General features: G+C 41.3%; 1 protein-coding gene across 3 annotated transcripts in view; it reads left to right on the top strand.

Moving 5' to 3' along the window:
* ADAMTSL1 (ADAMTS like 1) overlaps nucleotides 1-22,957 on the top strand; it is a 433,636-nt gene that overhangs the window by 265,799 nt on the left and 144,880 nt on the right. For all 3 annotated transcript variants that reach the window (XM_037797567.1, XM_037797569.1, XM_037797568.1), the window contains one exon: nucleotides 8,679-8,889. In XM_037797567.1, coding sequence (XP_037653495.1) covers nucleotides 8,679-8,889 — 211 coding nt within the window. The remainder of the gene's footprint in view (nucleotides 1-8,678; nucleotides 8,890-22,957) is intronic.

Genomic DNA, 22,957 nt, shown 5'->3' on the forward strand with positions numbered 1-22,957 from the left:
AGAGTTTCAGAGGGAGATTCATTCCCAGATAATCCGATTTCAGAGCCCATGGTCTTCTGCATGATACCACAGTGCCTCTCTGAGCATCTACTATGTGCAAGGCACTGTAGTAGGGCTGGAGATATTACAATGAGTAAGTCAGGGTCCTTGCAGCCCTTGTGAGCTCATAGTCTAGTGAGGGAGACAGTCTGGTGAACAACTAACTACAGGGTAATGAGGGTGGGCTAGAGGGAAAAACAGTGCCGTTAGGAGGGGAGAGACTGTAGAGAACTATGGAGTAAAGGACTATCTTCTCCTGATGGAGAGGGGTATTGAGGAAGTAGAGAAGTGGGTGATATTTGGGGTACAACCTGAGAAGCACAGGATTTGCCATTGGAGAAGAGAGGGATGCATAGCTGAGTATAGGGATGACCTGAGATTAAACCAGAAATCTTCTTTACGAAGCATATTACATGCCAGCCAAGCCAATTAATGTTTTTTATAACCTTTATTTTGAAATAATTTCAAAATTATAAAAAAAAGTTGAGAAATAGTACACAGAGTCCCCTTAAGGTACACCCCCAGTACCTTAATTGTTACCATTTTTGGACCATTTGAGAATAGTTGCAGAGAATGCCCCATAATCTCTTATTACCTAAGTTCAATGACACTTTCCTACATAACCATAGTATAACCTTCAAAATCAGGAAATGACATTGATCCAATAGCACCATCTAATCCGCAGATCCCATTCAAATATTTCCATTTATTCCAGTTATACCTTTCATAGGCCCAGGATCTAGTCCAGGATCACATACTGCCTTTAGTTGTCATTTCTTTTTAGGCTCTGTAATCCAGGAGCATTCCTCAGTCTTTTCTTGTCTTTAAGAACCTTGACATTTTTTAAGAGTCCAGGCCAGTTACTGTATATAATGACCCTCATTTTCCATTTGTCTTAAGTTTCTTCATGATTTTTGAATTTTTGACAGGACTATTGCAGAGGTATGCTACGTTCTTCTCAGTGTATCTTATCAGGAGACATACAGTGTTGATGTGTCCATTTTTGGTCACGCTAACTTTTATCCCTTGGTGAAGATGACTTCAACCAGGTTTCTCCACTGTACAATTCATTAGGACATATCTTTAACTTATTAATAGTATGTAACGAGTATTTTAAGGGGACCTAATCCGAGATTAAGTTATATATCCCATTCCTCATCAAGCCTTCACCCACCAGATTTAGCACTCATTGATCATTCTTGCATGAGTGAATTATTAAGATGATGACTACCAAATGGTAACTTTCTAATTCCCATCATTCCTTCTAGATTATTAACTGGCATTGTACTGTAGGTTAGACCTTTCCTTTCTTCCTTATTTAATAATTTATTCACTCATTCATTAATTTATGGATTCCTATTTTACTAAAAGGGCCAAAATCTGTGATTGTCAAATTGTCCCAGACTCGGCTGGTGGAATCCCACAAGCTGGTCTCTCTGAACTTTCGACTTCCCCATCATTCTCTGAGCACTTCCTTGTTTTCTGGTACAACAAAATGTCCCAGACTCATCTTTTATTTTCTCAGTCCCCACCCTGGAGTGAGCCACTTCCTCAAGAACTAGTTCCTTTTAGTGGAGAAAAGTATTTAGGAACCCATGACCTGGGTATTTGGTGTGCTTATTACAGGGGTGTGATTGCTTGTAGGCCTCTCAGCAGACAGAGCTAGGATATAGATACATACATATACAGGTATATACATGTTTATTTTTATACACACATTTATTTCTGTTGCTGTATCTACATCTATCTATCTATCAAAAGCCATGAGTTCACACTGTTTCCAATCCCATTCCAATACCACAAGGTTTATTTTAGTCTTCTCACTTTCTGTATTTGTAACTCTCTTCTCTGACAGTAGGCAATCTGGTTCCCATTATCCTCTACGTGTTTATGTATTTGTTCAACCTTCTCAGTGTTCAACTCCAGCTACCCTGGCCCAGCGCAGACCCTGACACATGCCAGTGGACCACTCCCCACCCAGGCTCAGGCTGTAAGTTGAGCCCCTGAGAAGGGGAAAGAAAGGAGGAAAGAGAGAAGGCCAGTTAGAAAATTTACCTCCAGACAGGTCTCCCTCCTCCTCCCCGCTACTGGGTGCACTGGACCAAAGCTGAGCCCAGAACACGCTGTACCCTGACCCCACAACGGAAAATGCCGCTTTAGGGTTTTAATCAGAGGAAGTGAAATGATCAGATTTGCATTTTGGCAGCTGTGGGCCGTGCGTAGATTGGAAACGGGAGATGTGGCAACAAATTAGGAGCAGCTAGTAACAGTCCTAAGCACCTGAGAGTGGGACAGTGTTTTAGATAGTGTCGGAGCTGGAGAGGGAATTCTCTTTGCCCTCCGTAGGCTCCCTAGAATTGGCAAAATATACAGTGGTATCTGATTTATTGTTATCAAATTGCCATCGCCTCCTGACCTCAGAGGCATTGTAAGGGAAACAAATATCTTTGGAAGATTTGATGAATGCCATGAAATAGAAATGTTAGGCAGAAATGTCAAGTTGGAAGGTCACACACACATTTTAACAAATGCTTCTACCAAATAACTTAAATTTACTATGACATGTTTCCTTCAAATAAAAACTGCATTTTAAATTTTCAAATAAAGAGAGAAGCCTTACTGTGCTGCAAAAGCCAAAGTAAGGGGAGATTCTTAGGGCCTAAGAGCTTGGAGTGGGGGGAGTCCACCATTAGAAATTATGTGCCTTTATACCAACAGCAAACAATGAGTTGCTGGAGGCGACAGCCATTACCTCCTCTGAAAGGGAAGGGGAGAAAAACCTTGGCAACTCGCATAAAGAGCCCTTGTCCAGAGGGAAGGCAAAAAAACCCTCCCTTGCATAACTAATAAAACACAAGCTGCTAAAAAGTACCAACCACCATGGGTCCTTGATTGCCAACGTTAACTCTGGTGGCCGCCTTTACCGAAAACAAACACCTCTCATAGGGAGACCACACTGCCTTTGCCCATTTGGCTGCCAGTTACGGCTGGTGCTTTACTGAAATAACAACTGCAAGTGTGTTCATGACCCTGGGTGGCATTCGTATGTTGATTTCTATTATTTAGGACAAGATGTGTCATTCTGTCATTGTCACATTTTGAAGCACCGGGGATCCTAGAATTTATTACTCAGATATGCTTTGTGGTGCCGTAACATCATTCTGACCCTAAGAGGAGTACGATGGGATAATTAGGCAGGCTGGAGCCAGTCTGCCCGTGTTTGGATCCTGATTCTTCTGTTTACTAGCTGTGAGACTTTGGGCAAGCTACTTGACGTCTCAGAGCCTGTTTTCTTATCTTATAAAACAAAAAAAACTGTAGTACCTGCTTCATAGGGTTGATGTAAGTAGTAAATGGATTAATACATGTATCCCACATTTTGGGTAAGCTCAGGCCTGAGTCCTGCTGGAATTTCAGAAAAAGGTGCTGGGAAGAGAGAGGCTGGGCTGATGCAGAGCTTAGGCTTGGAAATCCACGGTGCTGGCCCCTGTGGAAGGGAGCAGCCCCCTTCTCCCTGCCCTGTGTCCAAGCCACGGTAGACATGGATGGGGTGAAGGTGGCGTTGACATCTCTGTGAGACCCAGCAGCAGACATTTCTAGACCATGACTAATCAATCGTGTAACTTCTCCAGGCCTCAGCTCCTTGTCCTTAAAAGGCAGATAACAAGAGCGCTTACTTCATAGGGCTGCAGAGAGGATTAAATGAAATAATGCATTTAAAGGGCTCAACACAGTACTGGGTCATTGTAAGCAATCCATAAATGCCAGTATGACTGTCATTGTTGGTGATAATGTGTGGTGTCAGCTGGATTATGATTTTGTCATGATTTGTGCTCATGACTAGGGGTGCTCAGCTCCCCTGGCTGAGGGCTGGTTAGATCCAGATGGAAGGGACCACAGTCCAGTAGGCTGGACTTCAGTCAGAGCTCCAGTACCATCAGGGAAGCAAAGTGGGAACCAGGAAACCAAGCCTGAAATCCAGTTGCAACAACATGCCAATCCAGGTAGACCTGTGGCTGGACAGAGGGCAGTAAAGCTAATTCCAGCCAGTGGGGGAATAGAGAGGGTCAGCCCCTCCGTGTCCTGTCTGCTCTTGATCTGGAGGTGCTCAGGAACTGCTAGGGCCAGGTCTGAAGGTACGGGGTATCAGCTATGGTTGTCTCTCATGTCACAGAGCCTTTCCTGCAAGCAGGTTTTTACTAAAGGAGGTAGGAACATGGAGAAGGGCTCAAAGGAAAGAACACAGTATAGAAAGGGAATGCTAGAGAAGAAAACATAGTCTTCCTAACATTTTGCCAAGGGCCCAACTGTGAAGCTAAACACACCTGAATCCAAATAGCTGAAAGAAACCACAGTGGTCACGTTTACCACCCTCCTTATATAGGGCTGCAATCCTTTAGCCAGAATCATTGGGACAAACATGCTTTGGAATTCAGAATTTTTTGTATTTTAAAAATATGTTTGGAACAATGAAGCATATATTATTTAACACACCAGCAAATTCTGAGGAATCACTCCATAATCCAATAGGCCAATATTTCTGCAGTGAAATGTATAAATGTTTACACTAAGTAGAATACAGCCTATCAAGAGCTATCATGGTCAGTTCTGGTTTTGTCACCAAAAGAGTTAATGCCACACTTAAGAAAAATTTTTACTATTTAGAGCTTTGGGATTTTTAACTTGGAGGTGGACAGCTGTTTAGACGCAGCTGAGATTTAGGCTAGCTAAGTGACCAATCCAAAGATACACACACAGTTCAGTGGAGTGGACTCACCCTCCACTCAGTGTGCATCACCTCATGCTTCCTGGGCATCTGCTGTGAACCAGGCAGTGTGATGGGCGCTGGGGATATAGTGGTAAACAAAGGCAGGCACAACCCATGCCTCCATCAAGCTAAGAGTTGAGTGGGATACTCAGATTACAAGGACTTTGAGACTTCCCAAAGGGGGAGGTATTCATGGAACCATATAATAAGAGAATTTTGAGGCCCTCCTCCCTGGGGAAATAAGGCATTAAGTAGAAATCAAAAGATGAGTAAAAGTCAACCAGGCAAAGAGGAGGAAGAAGGACCAGCGCCCTCAACCTCTGAGGCCCAGACCAGGACCCCTGTCCACCTCAGCAGGGGCGTATGTGGAAGCCAGGCCCTGTCATGCCAGGGTAAGTCTGTGTCTCACACGCTGCCGGTCATAGCCAGTCTTGCCCCCAGGAACCCCAATGCAGTCCTCCCTCAGAAACAGCAGGGAGAGGTCTCCCAGCAGCCAGCAAGGACGCAAGGCCATGGTGGCCCACGATTGCAGCCTCTATGTTAGGGAGAGGAAGAGGAAAAGACTTCCCTTTCCCTTTATTGATGTAAGTTGATTCAAATAGTGTTGACCCAGAATCAGCAAAGTACCTGATAAACAAATAACTTCTGGTGACCTCCTTCCTAGAGAATGTATTATCACAAGTAGACAGATATGTCTGTTTTGTTTTGTGAGTTTCTCCAAGCAACGCTGAAGTGACATCGAGGCTGTCAGAATTCCTCAAGGTGGTCCAAGAGGCTGAATTTCTGCTGGTCGGTGACAGGGGTGGTGGCAGGTGGTGGTGTATAAAGCCTCAACCATGGCAAGCTTTAAACTTGGGACAGCATTTGCTGTGTGAGCAACTGCTTTATGAGACACACATAGAGTGAGTCATCAGCACTGTGTCTGGTTCTTTGATTTTGTTTTTCTTATACCTACAACAACTTTGTTTTTCACTTAAAATTGAAAGAAAAAAACCCACACTCTTTTTGAAGTATGACAAACAAAGGTACACAAATCCTAAGTGTATAGCTTGGTGAATTTTCACAAAGTGAACCCAGATCCAGCTCCCAGACCAAGATTTGGAAGAGTAATAGCATTCCAGAAGCACCCCCCTCACTTTTGCCCGTCGTCTTCTTACTACCCTCCAATGGTAACCACCAACCTGACTTCTAATATCATAGGTTAGTGATGGGTTTTGAACTTTATATCAATGAAATCACACAGTATGAATTCCTATGTGTGTTGTTTCTTTCTCTCAATATTATGTTTGTGAGAGTCATCCATGTTGTTTGTAGTTTTATTCTCATAGTTTTATATTGTATTATATGAATATATAATAAAATTTTTTGAATGTTCAATTGTTGAACATTTGACATGTTCCCAATTTGGGCTGTCATGAATAGTGCTGCTCTGAATATTCTTGTGTATGCCTTTTGATGAACATATGAACACTTCTCGCAGGGGAGAGAGAGATTCTTGTATTAGTTGCCTACTGCTGCATAACAAATCTCCCCAAACCCTAGTAGTTTATTACAACAGCAATAAACATTTTATCAACCCTTTCAGTTTGTGAGGATGAGGAACTTGGGGGCAGCTTGGGTAGGCAGTTCTCAAGGTCTCTCATTTGGTTGCAGTCCTTGAAGCTAGACTGGGGGATCCCTCCTTTCAAGGTAGTTCACTCACATGATTGGCAAGTCGGTGCAGGCTATTGGCTGGAGCTCTCAGTTTCTCTGTGTGGACTTTCCTTAGGATCACTTGAGTGTCCTCATGACATGGTGGTAGCTTCCCGCAGAGCAAGCAATCCAAGAGAGAGAGAGACAAGTAGGAACTATATCCTTATTATGTTCTAGCCTTGGAAGTCACATAACATCACTTCTACCTCACTTTGTCATGAGAAATGAGTCACACAGTCCAGCCCAAGTTAGACTCCATTTTTAGAGGGGAGGAGTGGTAAAGAATGTATGGACATATTTTAAAACCAATGCCCCATAATATTTTACCCCTAGTAATTATCCAATTCTAGGATTTGAAAAATAAGTTTAAAGAATTTTCATACAAGAATCTAAAAGAAATATATTCAACCCAGTCTCTCCTCTTCTATTCATTTAAAATTTTGTAAATGATTATAGGAGAATTTTCAAGGTATTTCCTGGAGACAGCATGGTACCAGAAAAAGTACAAAGGCTTTCGAGCCAGACACCCACTTGAATCTTGGATCCACTACTTACTAATTATGGGTTCTTGGGCAAGTCAGCTTCTTGAATTCTTCAACTGTAAAATGAGGAAAATCAATAGAGCCTAGCTCTTGTTTTTCTGGGACTAATTAAAGGAGATAATGTTTGTAAATTGCCCACTATGATGTCTGCTGCCTTCTATTCATTAATTTATCAGGTATTTATTAACCATATATGTTAATTATCTAGAAGGTGCTATGATGGTCCTTCTAAAGGATACAAAACTGACTCAGACATAGATTCTGCCTTCTAGAATATTTACTCCAGTAAAGCCCTAAAAACAGGCAGAATAACTATAATAAAATGGAGGAAGTGCTGCGTGTCTGCAGCAGATACGGATATACCGTCCTTGAAATACAGATCAAATTTGGATACATAGAAGTGGAAGAAATTTTGAAAGGCAAGAAAGGATAAAATATATTTAAAATTAGGAGTAGCAGCTTGAGGAAAGACAGAGCTAGAAAGTCATGGGGCATGAATTGAGAATAACAAAGTAATTCATTATGGATATGGCTTAAATACAGGATAGATTAAAGGAATTATTCAGAATAGGGGCTGCAAGGATAGTTACGGGTCAGAGTAGAAGGAATAGATTGAGAAAATACAACTGTTTTACAGTCCAAAGATTTTTAAACCAATTTTCAGAGCTAGCTACAAAAGCTAGGCAGGCCTAGCTACCGAAGGATCTGCTTGCCATGCTTTTCTTGGCTAACTCCTCTCTGTAGGATCTTTCTGCCTCAGACTGTAAACAGAACTTCCCAAAATTGATCATCAGAGAATGCTTCTGACTCAGCGCCCAAGCAACTGAATTGTCCTTATCGTTCCCGTTTTGGAGGCTGGATCAACAGAGAAATACAGTGGGATTGTTTCTATAGGCCCCTTGCTCACTATAAATACACTTCTCAAGACCTGGCTGTTAGGAACTGGCCCATTCATGTACTCAACTCATCTCTGTGTGTTTGACTTCTACTTCCAGATAATGAGACTCTCTCTCCACTTATTTCTCCTCAAGAAAGCTGGTGTCTTTAGCAGCCTTCACTTTTGTTACATTTTCCAGTCCCAGGCAGTGATGATATGTATACATAAGTCAGAGACATTTCTTTGCTATGATGGAATTGTGAAGGAAGGTGAAGCCAATGACTTTTCACATTAAAAACAAGCACAAATTTTCAATCTTGCTAAGAATGGGGGCTGGAGAGATTAGCAGAAAAGCTTCTACTACACCCAGTATTTAATTAGTGGAAAGACTTCTGCTAGACCCAGTATTTTATATATGGTGCACAAAGCCTTTAGGTACTCATCTAGCATATCCCCTTATTTTGATGAAATTTGTGTGTTCCATTAAAATGTGCATTCTTGTGACCATTATTGATGATTTTGTTGGTAAAATTTGATTGCTCCATTTTACCATTCTTTTTGATTTATTCTTAATGAATTCTGGAGCATCAAGGGAAAGGATGGATTCTAGGCTTGGGATAAATTTCTAGCTGATCTTCGTGGTAGAATTTTCCACATTCCCAGTTGGGTGTTTTTACTCCATTAGCAACTCTTGACCTTGTGGGAACTGTTATTTTTCCAGGAACTAACAACTTCCTCTTTTGCTGTGATTTCTTCTCAGATGGGAGATTGGCAAGTGGAGTGCGTGTAGTGCAACCTGTGGGGTTGGCCTGCAGTCCAGAGACATCTTCTGCTCCCACCTGCTTTCCAGAGAGATGAATGAAACTGTAATCCTGGCTGATGAATTGTGTCACCAGCCCAAGCCCAGCACAGTGCAAGCTTGTAATCGCTTCAACTGCCCTCCAGCCTGGTACCCTGCACAATGGCAGCCGGTGAGTTCTGGGTTTGCTTGACATTGGAGTGTTTGTGTGCAGTGGTGATTGAGGACAGGGGACACTCTTTCAGAGTAGTTTTGTCCCAAGGAATGTTCAAGGTCTGCTCATCCCTCCCTTCTTAGTACAACCTCAACCTTATATCAAATTCACACTCTTTCTATTGTACTCCACCCAGCGACCTCCAAAAGCAAGTCAAATGACCCACCTGAAACCTTAGCATGTTCATGACAAGGTTTTTACCAGGCTGAGGAAAAATGTGAGAATTAAGGGCCATGTAGTAGGTTTCCCATAAAGCTAAATTTGTTCTGAAGTTGTATCTTTTCTAGTTTTTTGCTGTTTAAAATTCTAAGAAATGAATGTTAATAGGCAATTTTCTCTTGCTTTATTTAAACATTATTTCTAAGAAAAATAAGAAATCCCGAGTGAATTCCCAGGTTTTGTGTTTTTTTTTTTTAATTTTATTAGTCGGTGAATTCTGGATGTTTGAGACTACTGTCCTAAAACAGGGGTTGGCAAACTGTGGCTTGTGGGCCAAATCCAGCCCACAGCCTGTTTTTGTAAATAAAGTTTTATAAAAACACAGTGAGGTCCATTGTTGTAGATATTGACTATGGCTGCTTTTGCACTACATTGGCAGAGTCGAGTGGTGGTGACAGAGGACACTTGGCCTGCAAAGCGTAAAATATTTGCAATCTGTCCATTACAGAAAAAGTTTGCTGACCCCTACTATAAAGCACAGAAATAATAAAAACACAACTATTTTGTTATAATATCCTATCTAATATTAATATGCTATTTATCAAACTTTAGTTTAATAATCTTTTTGTATGTTGTGATGGTTTGAAGCTGTATGTACCCCAGAAAGACATATTCTTTAACTCAAATCCATTCCTGTGAGCATGAACCCATAAAGCAGGACTTTTGATGAGGTTACTTCAGTTTAAGGTGTGGCCCACCTCAATCAGGATGGGTCTTAATCCTCTTACTGGGGTCCTTTATAAGCAGAATGAAATTCAGACAGACAGAAAGAAAGCCACAGAGGGACAAGTCAGAAGCTGAAGTCAACGGAACCTGCAAGAGAAGGGAGAGGGCAGGAATGGCCACCGTGTGCCTTGTCATGTGACAAGCTAAGGGCCAAGGATCTCTGACAACCAGCCCTAGAATGCCACAGTCTTTAGGGAAAAAGCATTGCCTTGATGATGCCTTCATTTGGACTTTTTCCTAAACTCAAAAACAAATAAATATCTGTTGTTTAGCCCAAACCATTGCATAGTATTTGCTTGAGCAGCCAAGGAACTAAAACAGATTTTGGTTGCAGTGGTAGGGTACTGCTATTGCAAATACCAAAACATGTAGAAACAGCTTTAGAAATGGGTAATGAGTAGAGGCTAGAAGAATTGTGGGGTGCTTGATAGAATTGTCTAGATTGCTTTGAAGAAGACTGTTGGTAGAAATATGGATGCTGAAGGTACTTCCAAAGAGACCTTAGAAGGAAATGATGTATGTGTCATTGGAAATTTAAAGAAAGGTGATCCTTGTTATAAAATGGCAGAGAACTTGGCAACATTGCGTTCTGATGTTGGATGGAAGGCAAAAGTTGAAAGTGAACTTGGATATCTTGCTGAGGAGATTGCCAAACTAAGTGTGGAAGATGCAGCATAGTTTCTCCTTGCAGCTTATAGTGAAAGGCAAGAGGAAACAGATAAGCTGAGAACTGAACTCCTGGGCACAAAAAAAAGAGAAAGAAACAGAAACTGATGTTTGGAAAATTCTGAGCTTCCAGAAAGCAAGTCCCCAGAGATTAGGGCTCCATTTGAAGGTTTAACCGAACATAGACCTAGTCAGCCATTGCAGTCATGATTGCAAGTGCAGTTATCCAAGATCCAAGAAGGATCTGTGGAAAGTCCTTCTGTCTAATGGATTGTACCCAACAGAACTACATGCAAAACCGACAGGTTTTTGTGAAATTTGTATGACTGTAACTACTGCCAGCCTGAACTAAAAGGGACAGAGAAGGGACAAATTAAAGGAAGAATGACATTAAGGGCAGAACCATGGAAGCTGAGTTCGGGACCAAAAATATCTCCTCAGGCCAAGAGAGCAGGCCCACTCATGTATGTTGAAAGAGCGGGTCCATCCCTGTCCCTGGAAGGGGTGGGACTTCTGCTCCATAGTTGAGGAAAGTGCTGCCCCCCAGTGCTCAGAGAGGATGATGCATATGCCCAAGGGTTTGCAAAGAGCATGGCCACCATCCCGATGCTCAGAGAGGGTAGAGCCTTCACCTCCGTGTTCAAGGATAGCATGGCTATTGTGCAAGTACTTTGAAGGGATAGGGCTGCTGCTCCATCAGGCCTGGAGGACAGAACATCAAGCTATAGATGACTCTCAGACCTTAAAATCTAATGGGGTTTGCCCTGCTGGGTTTTGGAATTGTTTGGAGCCTATGACTCCTGTTGACCTTCTGATTTCTCCCTGCTGGAATGGGAATGTCTATCCTATATCTGTCTCTCCCTTGTATTTTGGAAATCGATAACCTTTTCTCTGGCTTTCACAGGTCCACACAGGAGAATTATGCCCCAGGACAGACACACCCATAACCAGTTTTGATGAGACATTGTACTTAGCATTGTCTCTGAAATGAATTAAGGCTTTGGGGGATGTTATGATGAAATGAACAAATTTTGCATGTATAAAGAACATGTCTTTTGGGGGTCCAAAGTGTGGAATGTGGTGGTTTGAAACTATGTACCCCTGAGAAACATGTTCTTGACTTTAATCCACTCCTGTGGGCATGAGGACATTGTAAGTAGGATGTTTTGTTGAGGTTACTTCAGTTATGGTGTGGCCCACCTCAATCAGAATGTATCTTAATCATCTTTCTGGAGTCCTTTATAAGTGAAATGAAACTCACACAGATAGAAAGAAAGCCACAGAGGGACCAGTCAAAAGCTCAAATAAACGAAACCTGAAAGAGAAGGGAGAGGCCAGAAGAGGCTGCCATGTGCCTTGCCATGTGACAAGTCAGGGGCCAAGAATCTCCAGGAACCAGCCCCAGAACACCACAGTCTTCAGAGAGAAAGCATGGCCTTAATGATGCCTTGATTTGGGCATTTTCCTAACCTCAAAACCATGAGCAAATAAATTCCTATAGTTTAACCTGAACCATTGCGTGGTATCTGCTTGAGAAACCAAGGAAACTAACACACATGTCTTTAAAAAATACAGCACGATTTTCATTAATAATTTGGATAAAATCTTGCTTTGCAATTTCCTTCTCATTATGGCATCAGATGTAACTTTAAAGTGACAACAAATGTCACTAAAAGTAAGCCTGAAAGGTAGAGTGACATACATCCCAGTCGTACTGAGACTATCTTTCACTCTGAAAAGTGTCCCAATTTGGATAATAAATTATATGGTCACCCTACTCAGAAGGAGAGTATGGTGTTTACACACCCTTGCCTTAAAGCTGAGAGGAGGCTTCCATTTCCAGACAGCCAAGTGTCCTCCATGCTTCTTCACAATCAGCCAACAAGTCCTTTTATTCTCCCTACCAAATCAGGACTGTGATTAGTAAAGCACCCAAAGGTGTCAGGCAGTAATGAGTAAGTAAAATACTGAAGTAGAAAGCATCTGGAAACAAACTATTTTCTTTGAGGGCTTGAATATATATGACTAAGTTAATCAATTCCAAGCTACTATGTGCTACCATGTGATGGTTTGTGGTGGTAAAGGGTATATAATATATTTTGAATACCTAAATATTCATGTTTTGCTAATAAAATATAATTACACAACTAAATGCAGTTAATCTTTGCAAAAATTCAGTGCAAGATAGATTTTAGTAGCCTCATTTTAGATTTGAAGAACCTAAGGCTTATACAGCTAGCAGATTTAGGGTTGGCTGTCTACCCAGTTTTGTGTGTCCCTTTTCACTACACTGATCCCCATTGTTGCAGACTGCTATGGCTGAAAGGACCCTCACGGGTTATATATGTGCCCCCTCATTTTACAGATGAAGTAACTGCACTAGCTATGTGAAATGGATTGTTCACGATCATCAAATGTGGATCAGAACCCATATGTCCTGATTTCTAGTGTATTTAAAACTGTTACTTCTAATAAGTTTAAATCTTTGACCTCAAACTGCCTCTCTGACCTATACCAACCCCAACCCCAAGAAAAGGCAAGGAATCAACCCAAATGAACATCCATTGTTGAACCCAGTATCTATAGAGAAAAACATTATTTTTCAAACATGTTGAAACTAGTAAGTCCCTGTATTATTAATTTATTTTGCCATTAGTTACATAGTAAAATCTGGATAAAATGTTTATTGAATGACAAAATGAATGCATGGATCAAGAACCCCTCCCCACAGGCCTTGAAAATTCTGGCTTTATATCTTATTGATGTTTGTTTTGGGATACAAGTCATAATACTGACATAGGAGTGAAATTCAGTGAAATACCAACCTCTTTTCAGTAGCTGCATGTGCTATTAAATAGTAGTATCAACCCATGGTGCTTTCATGGTTTTCAAAGAGCATACACATACATGACCTTTTTTGATCTATTGCCACACACACACCTACCCTGTGTCCCTCTGAGAAAGGCATTTAGATACTATCCCTTTTGAAATAGTGGGTTCCCGAAGAGTCAATTATTCTTCCATTTTCCATCTCCAGGGTTTATTTTGAAAGCTTTTTTTCTCTCCATCCATTAGGAAGAACCTTTGAGGATGAATCAGGTTTAAGTCCATTTTTTTTCAGATTAGGAAACTAACAGTAAACAACTCTTTGAAGTTCATTCTATGAGCCACTGACAACACTTTAATAGAACCTTTAAAAAGTATCTTATTAATAGCTGATACATAATGATTGTAAAAAATATTCAAGCATAACAACTACAGAAAATGAAAAGCTACAAGTGATTCTACCCTCCAGAGAAAATCTGTTAAAATTTTGGAGTATTGGGTCTGTTTTAAAAATCCTTGGCCACTCTTAGGAATCTCTCTAAAACAGAAGGAAAAAAACAGACTATTCTTAATACGTTTATTCCTAAAATCCTACTTTAATTAAGCTTTGTTAGACAAAATCAGCTATTACTGACTGCTTGTTAAAAGAAAGGAAGTCGTCGTTTATACTGTATGATAGAATAAGTCGAGAATAACTTCCAGTGTCTGCAGGCTAATTGGCGATTCTTTTAGGACACCAGTTAGTTAAAGTTCCTTAATCACATCCCAGCTGTTGACAGTCCATTCCCCTGGTTAGCTATCTGATTCCTTACAGTCCTCCTTAGGACTCACGTGGTCTTGTCCATTTAGTTGTATGGATGTACCAGATGTCAATGCTGAGTTCTCTAATCTGTCAGCACCCAACCTACAGTCGTTTTACTAATGAAAAAAAAAAAAGGGTGGGGGTACTGGGGCACGCACATGCTGCTTTTAAAGGAGGACAGAAAACAACCTGATGGACTTTGGCCTTCAAGTTAGTTTCCTGTGGCTTCTGTAACAAATGGCCACAAACCGGGTGGTTTAAAACATCTGAAATGCATTCTCTCACAGTTTGGAAGTAGAAGTCTGAAATTAAGGTGTCAGCTGACTTGGCCCTGCTCCCCGTGAAGGCTCCAGGGGAGAGCCTTCCTTGCCTCTTCCAGCTGCTCGTGGCTGTCGGGTTCCTCGGCTTCCTTGGCTTGTGGCTACATCTTCCCAACCCTGCCTCCAGTTCACATCACCTCCTCTGTGCGCCTCTTAGGAGGACCCTGTCATTGCCTTTAGGGCCCACCCAGATAATCCAGGACTCAGGATCCAAAGATCTTTAGTTACATCTGCAAAGGCCCTGTTTCCAAACACGGTCCTACTCACAGGTTCCAGGAAATAGGATGTGAACGTACCTTTTTGAGGGCCACTTTCAACCCACCACAGCCTGTTTGAGGGGAGAAACTCCCCTTCCTTGCAGTTTTGGTCATAGGATTACCGCTGAATTCATGTGTGTTTTTCTTCCTGAAAAAAAAATTCATAAATTACATGAATTGTCATCTATCAGATAGGAATGCAACCCCCTTTGTTCTTTGTAGAGCATTAGCCTGAAAATGGCAAGTATCCAATATTTATACATTCTCCAGGTCTAGAGGGGACCTAGCGTGGAGTCTAAGCATTTACATTAAAATTTTATTTTAGAAACAATTAAGCAGCAATGAAAACAGAAATCTAATTCTAACTAATTAATAAGGGATCAACTTATTTCATCTCTCCCTCTTTTGCAACATTCCCTCTCTTGGTTTTTATCTCTGATCTCATTTGAGGGACTCATTTGATCTTTGGCTTTATCAATTTAGCTTTAATAAATTGTTGATTTGTGTTTGGTTGGCTTTTAAAGCACTTACATATTTAGTGCATTAGTTCTCTGAACCTTCTTCAATTTATTAAATCCTTACATGCATATATATATATATATACACACACACACACACAAACATATATCATCATCTTGGGGTTGGTTGTAAATTACTCGTTACACACTTCATGAGGGTTCATATCATTCTGGTGTGCACCATGACTGAGAACCATGCTGTATATCAATCTAAGCCAAAACACTTTGATCGTAACAGTTCTCTGCCAGGGTTTTTTCAGTGCCTTGACATTGCCATAAAATAAAGCCCAAGTGGCTTAGTCGGACCTTCATCACTCTGCATGCTTCACATACCATCTTACCTTGACAGGCGGCTTCTCTTGACTTCTGAGTTAGGCTATCAGGTCAGTGAAGGTGGGGATCCAGTCTCATTGAGACCTTCAAAACACCCAGTGCAAATACGTACAGCCTAGACTGCAGTGTCGAAAAGTTACACAGCAAGTCTGCAGGTCGTATCTTTATTGAGTATTTACTACATTTCAGGACCTTGTTTTACAAAATAAGCTAATGCTATGCAGAAATTTTTATATGTGAAGCATGGTTCTAAATACATATTTAGCTCATTTAATCCTCACTATCCTATATGATACTTACTATTATTGTCCCCATTTTACAGATGAGGAACCTGTAACTGTGAGGTTAATGTGAATTTGAACCCAAGCAGTCTGTCTTCACAATCCCAGCTCTTAAAAACTTCATTCTACTGCTCTTGTATTTTCTTTTTTAATCCCATGAGGAAAGAAGACTCAGTTTGTGCTTGCCCAAATCGTATGGCTCGTAAATGGGAAATGGGGCCTAAATGCTACAAAATCCCTTTCTTTTCCACTGTGCATTCTTTCTTTACCATTTGTTGTAAAGCATTAAATCATGAAGAAATGCAATATCAGCCCTAAAATTAGTAGTTTACACAAAACTCAGTATCTGTTCCCTATACCCAGAGCCATCCATCTGTGTATTAGTTTCCTGTTGCTGCTGTAACAAATTACCAAAGTTAGTGACTTGAAACAATAGAAATGTATTGTTACAGTTCTGAAGGTCAGAAGTCCAAATTTAGTAAGGTGTCAGCAGGCCTGTGTTCCTTCTGGAGACTCTGAGGGAGAAACCAGTTCTTTGCCTTTCCAGTTTGTAGAGGCAGCCTGCATGCATTCACTCATGGCCCGTTCCTCCATCTTCTAAGCGTATCACTTGAACCTCTGATTTTCTCCTTACTTCCCGTCTCTCTGACTCTGATCCTCCCGCCTACTTATAAGGATTCTTGTGATTTACATTGGGCCCACCTGGATAATCCAGGATAATCTCTCCATCTCAAGATCCTTGACATAATCACATCTGCAAAGTCCCTTTTACCACATAAGCTAACATTCACAGGTTCTCAGGATTAGGACATGGGCATTATTAGGGGGCTATTATCCAGCTACCACAAGCTGCTCAGCACATGGTCGTTGGCATTGAGAACCTGCCCTTCTCCTACCACTCTTCCCCCAACCCCTGTTATCTATGAGTTCCATATGCTTCCATGTTTTCTCTTTATTTGTTTTATTCTGAAAAAAAATTACAAGAAGAGAAAAAAAAGAAGGGTACTAGAAGGGTTAAATTGAAATGAATTAGAGAGTCTATGATGAAGCAGAGTTTCTATTTCTCTCTGTCGCTTATGTTTAATGTTCAGGATCGTGTCCATCTAACTGTGCACACATATTGCACACACATGTACAGAGACTGAAGCAATCACCACAGCTCCTATTTTTCTCCTTGCTCGAAACTATGATTATGTTGCCACTTACCTATAAACCTTTTTTAAAATCAGGGATAGAATTCAAAAATGCCTGTTGTTTAGCTGTATAAAACAGGCACGTGAGAGGAGACCCTGCTGATGGTATTAGAGAAAAGAGACTCTTAATCATAACTGTAAATGCTTGAGGGTGAAATTTTCATTTTCTGGATTTAAATACACACATACACACACACAAAGGAATACCTTGTTTTGGATTAAAAGGCAGAATTCTGGCAGAAAGAGTCATTATAGTCATCAGTTTTGTTACATTCCAGTAACTAAAATATAAATCCACATAAACTGGAGACTATATTTATTTTAAATTTTTGTCCCAGGAAAAAAAATACTAGCATGTTTATCTCATTTTCAAGAGTGTATATGCTAAGAAAATGGACATTGATCCTATCTTTACAAGTAACAATAAATGTAAGCAAAACAGAGATCAGAAGTCAAATTTTGCATGTGACATGTTTTTGCTTTTATTATCAGAAATCCCTGACCTAACTACTCTGAATTTTAGTGGGTGTGCAGCCCCATGGTTCTCAGAGTAACAGCAATATTCAACACAGAGGATACACTGTACATTCCTTGTGCTTTCAGGATTCTTTAAGAAAGCTTGCTAGGTATTAGATGAGCAAGGTAATACTAAACCACAAAATGCTTCAGGTAAAACTTCTGTTTTCACTTTAATAGTTTTGTTTAGTCAGTGAGATTCCAGTCCTCACTCTTCTATGTTTCTTTAAGGCCTAGTTCAGTTTGGCTCAGGTCAGAATCATTTTATACACTAGGTGCTGTCTCCAGCTACATTTGGACCTTTCCACCTCATATATCACCAAATGATCTCAAACACCAAAGGTATAATACCTAAGTCAGTTCACACCTGCCTGCCACCCTGTTCCCAGAAGACCTCGTCTTCCTTCATTGACCTTCCTTATGCGGATGAAACCACCATGTATCCTGTTCCCTAGCTAGAAATTGGAGCCATTCTCAGCCTCTTTTTGTCCTTCATATTCAGTCAGCATCCAAGTCCTGCTGAGTCTACCTCCTGTGTCTCCCTGACTCCTCTCATCTTGCTAAATCATTATTCCACTGCCTTTGCTCAAGTCCCTACAATCAATTAACCAAATCATTACAAATAGCCTTTTTCTCAGTCTCTCTCTAACATCTTGCCTAACTCTAATCCTGTGTTTCCTAACCTGGTATTGATGATTCTTTACTACAGGTCCTCTCTCTGAGCCTTCAGAATATTAATATGTGCTCAGAACCTCCAGCAAGGGGCACAGCCTACAGTGTTAGGTAGACATATTTGACCAGGGCACCCTTTCTCCATGCATACCTCTCAGGGCAATATTTTCGGGACCTGTTTGCTTGTGCTGCCTGATTCATTCTCTACAACTTGGATCACATTACCCCTTACTTAAAAACTCTCAGTGGTTCTCCGTGGTTTTAAGATTATGTCGTAGACCCTTTGCTGTCTGTCAGCCATCTGGCTTCATAGCCTCATTTCCCAACCATCCTTCTCCACAAATGCTCTGCTTCACCTTCTCAGGACTCTTCAGAGTTGTTTGAACATGCCTCGTTCCTTCATACGCTTGGTGCACACACACTCATCCTGACTCTTCCAGCAGTTCCTGGCTGACTCCTCTTACATACCTCCTCTGTAGAGCCCTCCCCAACTTTTCCATAAACTTCAACATTCCCTCTATTGTAAAACTGATCACATTTGATAACAATTTTTTTCTTCCCAACGGGTCTGCAAATACTCAAGGCTTAGTAACAGTTTTTATTCATCTTTTTAAAAAATATAATTTTATTGAGATATAGTCACACACCATACAGTCCATCCAGTCAGTGGTTCACAGTATCATCACATAGTTGTGCATTCATCTCCATGATCAATTTTAGAACATTTGCATTATTCCAGAAAAAGAAATGAGAAGAAAAAAGAAAACCCTCAATATCCCATACCGCTTATATCACACACCCCCTACTGACCCCTCGTATTGCACTCTATCCAATTTTAAGACTTACAATAAAAGTAGGTTAACTAAGATAGTATAGTGTTGTCAGAGATAGATATATAGATCAGTGGAACAGAATAAAACATCCAGAAGTAGATCCGTACAAACACAGGTGAGTAAATTTTTTTTTCTGCCTATATAGCTATACAATCATTATCAAAAATCAGGTCTACTGAATTACAGCTCAACAATTTCTAGTATTTCCTTCTAGCTATTCTAATACTCCAGAAACTAAAAAGAAATATCTATATAATGAGTCAGTAGTCACAGTCATTTTTAAAGCCTAATTTCTCAATTATACCTTTTCCCTCTCATTTAATCATTTTCTCAATCTTCAGAGGTATCTGGGCAGTGACCATTTTAACTTCTTCATGCTGGAAAGGGGTGTTGACTTTATGGGGGAGGAATGAAATTGGTTGATATTCTTGGAGAGACTACTGTCTCTGGTTTCAGAGTTTATCTGGCACAGCAACAATCTGTAGGCCTTAAGTTTCTGAAAAAATAAACTTGGCATTGCAGACTGCGGAGCCTGCTTGCACGATGTTCGCTTTCTTCCTCCTGGCTAGCCTTCTAGGCGCGGGTAAGCCCCGGCACTCCCGGTCTGGGGAAGGGGTCCCCCGAAGAATGCGGTGTCCGGGTTACCGGCTGTACGGCGCCTCACGCGTCAGCCAGCTCCCCAACCCGTGTTCGCGAGGGGCGCGCAGGTGCGCTGGCTCCTGCGTCGAGCCGGGCCCCATAGGGGTGGTGGAGGGGGCTGGAAACCGACTGCCGAAGCTTCCCGGCGTGGCCCGGGGGCTACTGGGCGAAGCGGGTGGGGCCGGGGAAGTGTCACGTCCCTCAGGGCCTGGCGTGGTGCCTGCGCGGCTGGAGTCTCCCGGGGCCTTCCCTCAGGTTGCCCTTCCAGCCATTGGGGCGGGGTGGCAGGCGACGCCTTCCGCAGCCTTGTTGTGCCTTTGCTGGGCGCACGTGATCGAGATGGCCTGGAGCCCCCTCTAGCAGGACATAATATTGGCCCTTGACCTCAGTTGCCCTAGAATTTTAAGGGTATTGAAGTTGCATGAAGCACGTAAATATATAATCTGCTGTTCATCTTTGCATATATATGTTCACTCCTAATCTTATATCTTGAAGGTGACACGGGGTTTCGTGGTGGTGATTATTTTGCAATGGATTCCTCATTGCTCTGCCTTGGACAATCAGAGGTCATTGCCCACTTTTAGCAGTGGCCTTTATTTTTGGGAAAATGTAAGTACTTGAGAAGCTGATGTGTTCAGACAATATTCTTATACCTCTTTGTTGTCCTGAAATAGTGCTGATGGGTGTGAAAACAACCTCGGTTAAGAAGGGATGCTTGGGAACCAGCTGCACAGCCTACTTGGAGTTAGAAGGGGCCCTCCGCCCTCCCTTTCCCCTCCTGCCCTCCCTTTGACAAATTCTGTACTGTCACATGACTTCCTTCATTTTTCTAACTCTTGCCCTCATATTTTCACCTTGTTGATATCAAGGTAAAGAGAAAGGAGTGGAATTGCATAATTACCAAAATTCTGTACTTCGATCATTGCAGAGCCAGATTATGAGTTCTTTACTGAGAGATTATGATTTCTATACTGAGAGGTTATGATTTCTATACTGAGAGAACCCCAAGTCTGGGTCTCTGAGTCTTTGATCTGTATCCTCTGAAGAAAATAAAATCTGATCTTATTTAGCTTCACAAACTTCAAATGTTCAGTCCTAAGTTACACCGTTTCTTAGTAACTGTAATTTAGGGGCTAGCTTCCATTCTAACTCATGCAGCCTCCCGGATTTTAATAAACAGTAACAGTAACAAGGTGGATGACAGTGTTGATAATAAACCAAAAAAGAAGATACTTAATTACTGGTGAAATAGATTAAAAATTTTTTTTTCTCATGTCAACTTTCAGCAACTCCCAAGAACATCTTGACCTTCAACTGAGCTCTTTAATTTGTTTTACTTGTAGACTATGAAATTGATCTGCTTATAAAGATGACTTTTGGTTTTATAGTCAAGCAGTTGACACTGCTTGTTATTCCATGGTCTGCATAATAATCTAAAGCTATTGTCTATATTGATTCAAAACAATTTTTGTTGTACGGTATCAAATAATTCATGTTGGCAGTGAGTCATTCTTCACAAGACTTTTAGAATTGTTGAGTCACTCAAATCACCTAATAAGGGACTAAATTGTTTCTTTGGAGATGTACAGTCTAGGTTGTGCTGATCACACGGTGTGTGGGTTTGCCTTGGTAGCTTTGGCCCTCTGGTTGTATTTTAGAAATGTTATTCCAAAAAATTCCTACTAACATTGATAGCGTATTTATTACTAAAGGTCCGTGGTGACTGCAGTCAGTGCTCCCTCAGAGCTCTTAGAACTTGCCATTTCAATATGGTGCTCCTTTCCTGTTATAATGACCATCCTGATTGTAGAGTTATTTTTTTAACCTATCCAAAAAAAAGAAAGTGAAGTGATGGTATAAGGAAAGAATTGGAGAGTACCTAATCCAACTTCTTATAAAGGATAAAGACACGGAGGCTGCCAGGGGTGACTCGCCCAAATATTTGATAGGCTATCTTGTGGGGAAGCTAGGACTAGAACCCAGGACTCCTGGTAGTGCTTGCTCTTTTCACATCCCTCCACCAAGATGTACCTCTTATTAATGGTTTAGTGAGTTATAATTTACATACTGAAAAACATGCAGATTTTACCTGAAAGGCTTGATGGATTATAACAGAGTGAATATACCCACGTAACCAGCCCCCAAGCCAAGGTCCGGGAGTCTGCATTACCAGCACCCAGAACCCATCCACTGCCCTGTTTTACTTGCCCCAGAGGAAAGCACTTTGTTAACTTGTTAACTTCTTAACACCATAGGTTGATCCTGCTGTTTTTGAACTCTGTATAAATGGAATCATGCAGTAAGGACATACTTTTGAGTTGTTCCCTCTGGTGGAAAAAGGCAAGTTCTGTATTAATGAGATGATATATGTGAAGCGTATGGCACAGTGCCTGACAGGTAGAAAGTGCTCACTGAAGCCTAGCTGCCCTTATTCCTAGTTTTTTTGTAGTGGCTAATCACCTGAATGGTGTTTGCGCACCATTGAGGGAGGAAGGTTCTCAAGGGAATGCGTGGATGTATAATTTGTTGACTTCATTTATTTTTTTATGGGAGACATGAGTTAATGATCTAGCCTTCTGAATATCAAGAACTCCGTGGCTCACCTGCCAGGAATTTTGGATAACTCCCTGTTTATCAATAGTAAACCAGTTTTATTCAGTGGAAACCACAAAGGTGGGTTTTTTTTGTTTGTTTGTTTTGTTTTTTTAAATTAACTAATCAACACATTGGCAAGTCTTTACTTGCATTTTGGTGAATAGCTGCTATGAGAGTGGAAGGGTGTTGGCTTGAGTGGAGTGGATTTTGGTAGATCAGAGGAAGGGGGACTTGCTCCTCTGTTTTCTTGGAGTATGAAACTGTCATGGCCATACAGCTGGCTGGGGCCTGAGTGGAGCGGGAAGAGGCAGGCTGGGTAAAGCCCCTAGTGAGGGATGGGAAGTTCTCTAGCCAAGACCAAGTCACTTGGACAGTGTGTGGGGGGAAGCTTTTTTTTTTTTTTTAATTGCAGTAACATGTGCAACATAACATTTCCCATTTTAACCACATCCAAGTATACGGTTCAGTGGTGTTAGTTACATTCACAGTGTAATGACCATCCACACACTCCTTTACTGTGGCAGCTCTTTGAGGCAGGTTCATTCTAGATTACTGGCTAACAGGCTCCTCGCCTACTGTCTGTCTCCTGTTTGATTTTGCCACCAGAAAGGAGGGCTTAGATTTTCAACA

The sequence above is a fragment of the Choloepus didactylus genome, chromosome 10 (genome assembly GCF_015220235.1).
Source record: "Choloepus didactylus isolate mChoDid1 chromosome 10, mChoDid1.pri, whole genome shotgun sequence".
In the NCBI taxonomy this organism is placed as follows: Eukaryota; Metazoa; Chordata; class Mammalia; order Pilosa; family Megalonychidae; genus Choloepus; species Choloepus didactylus.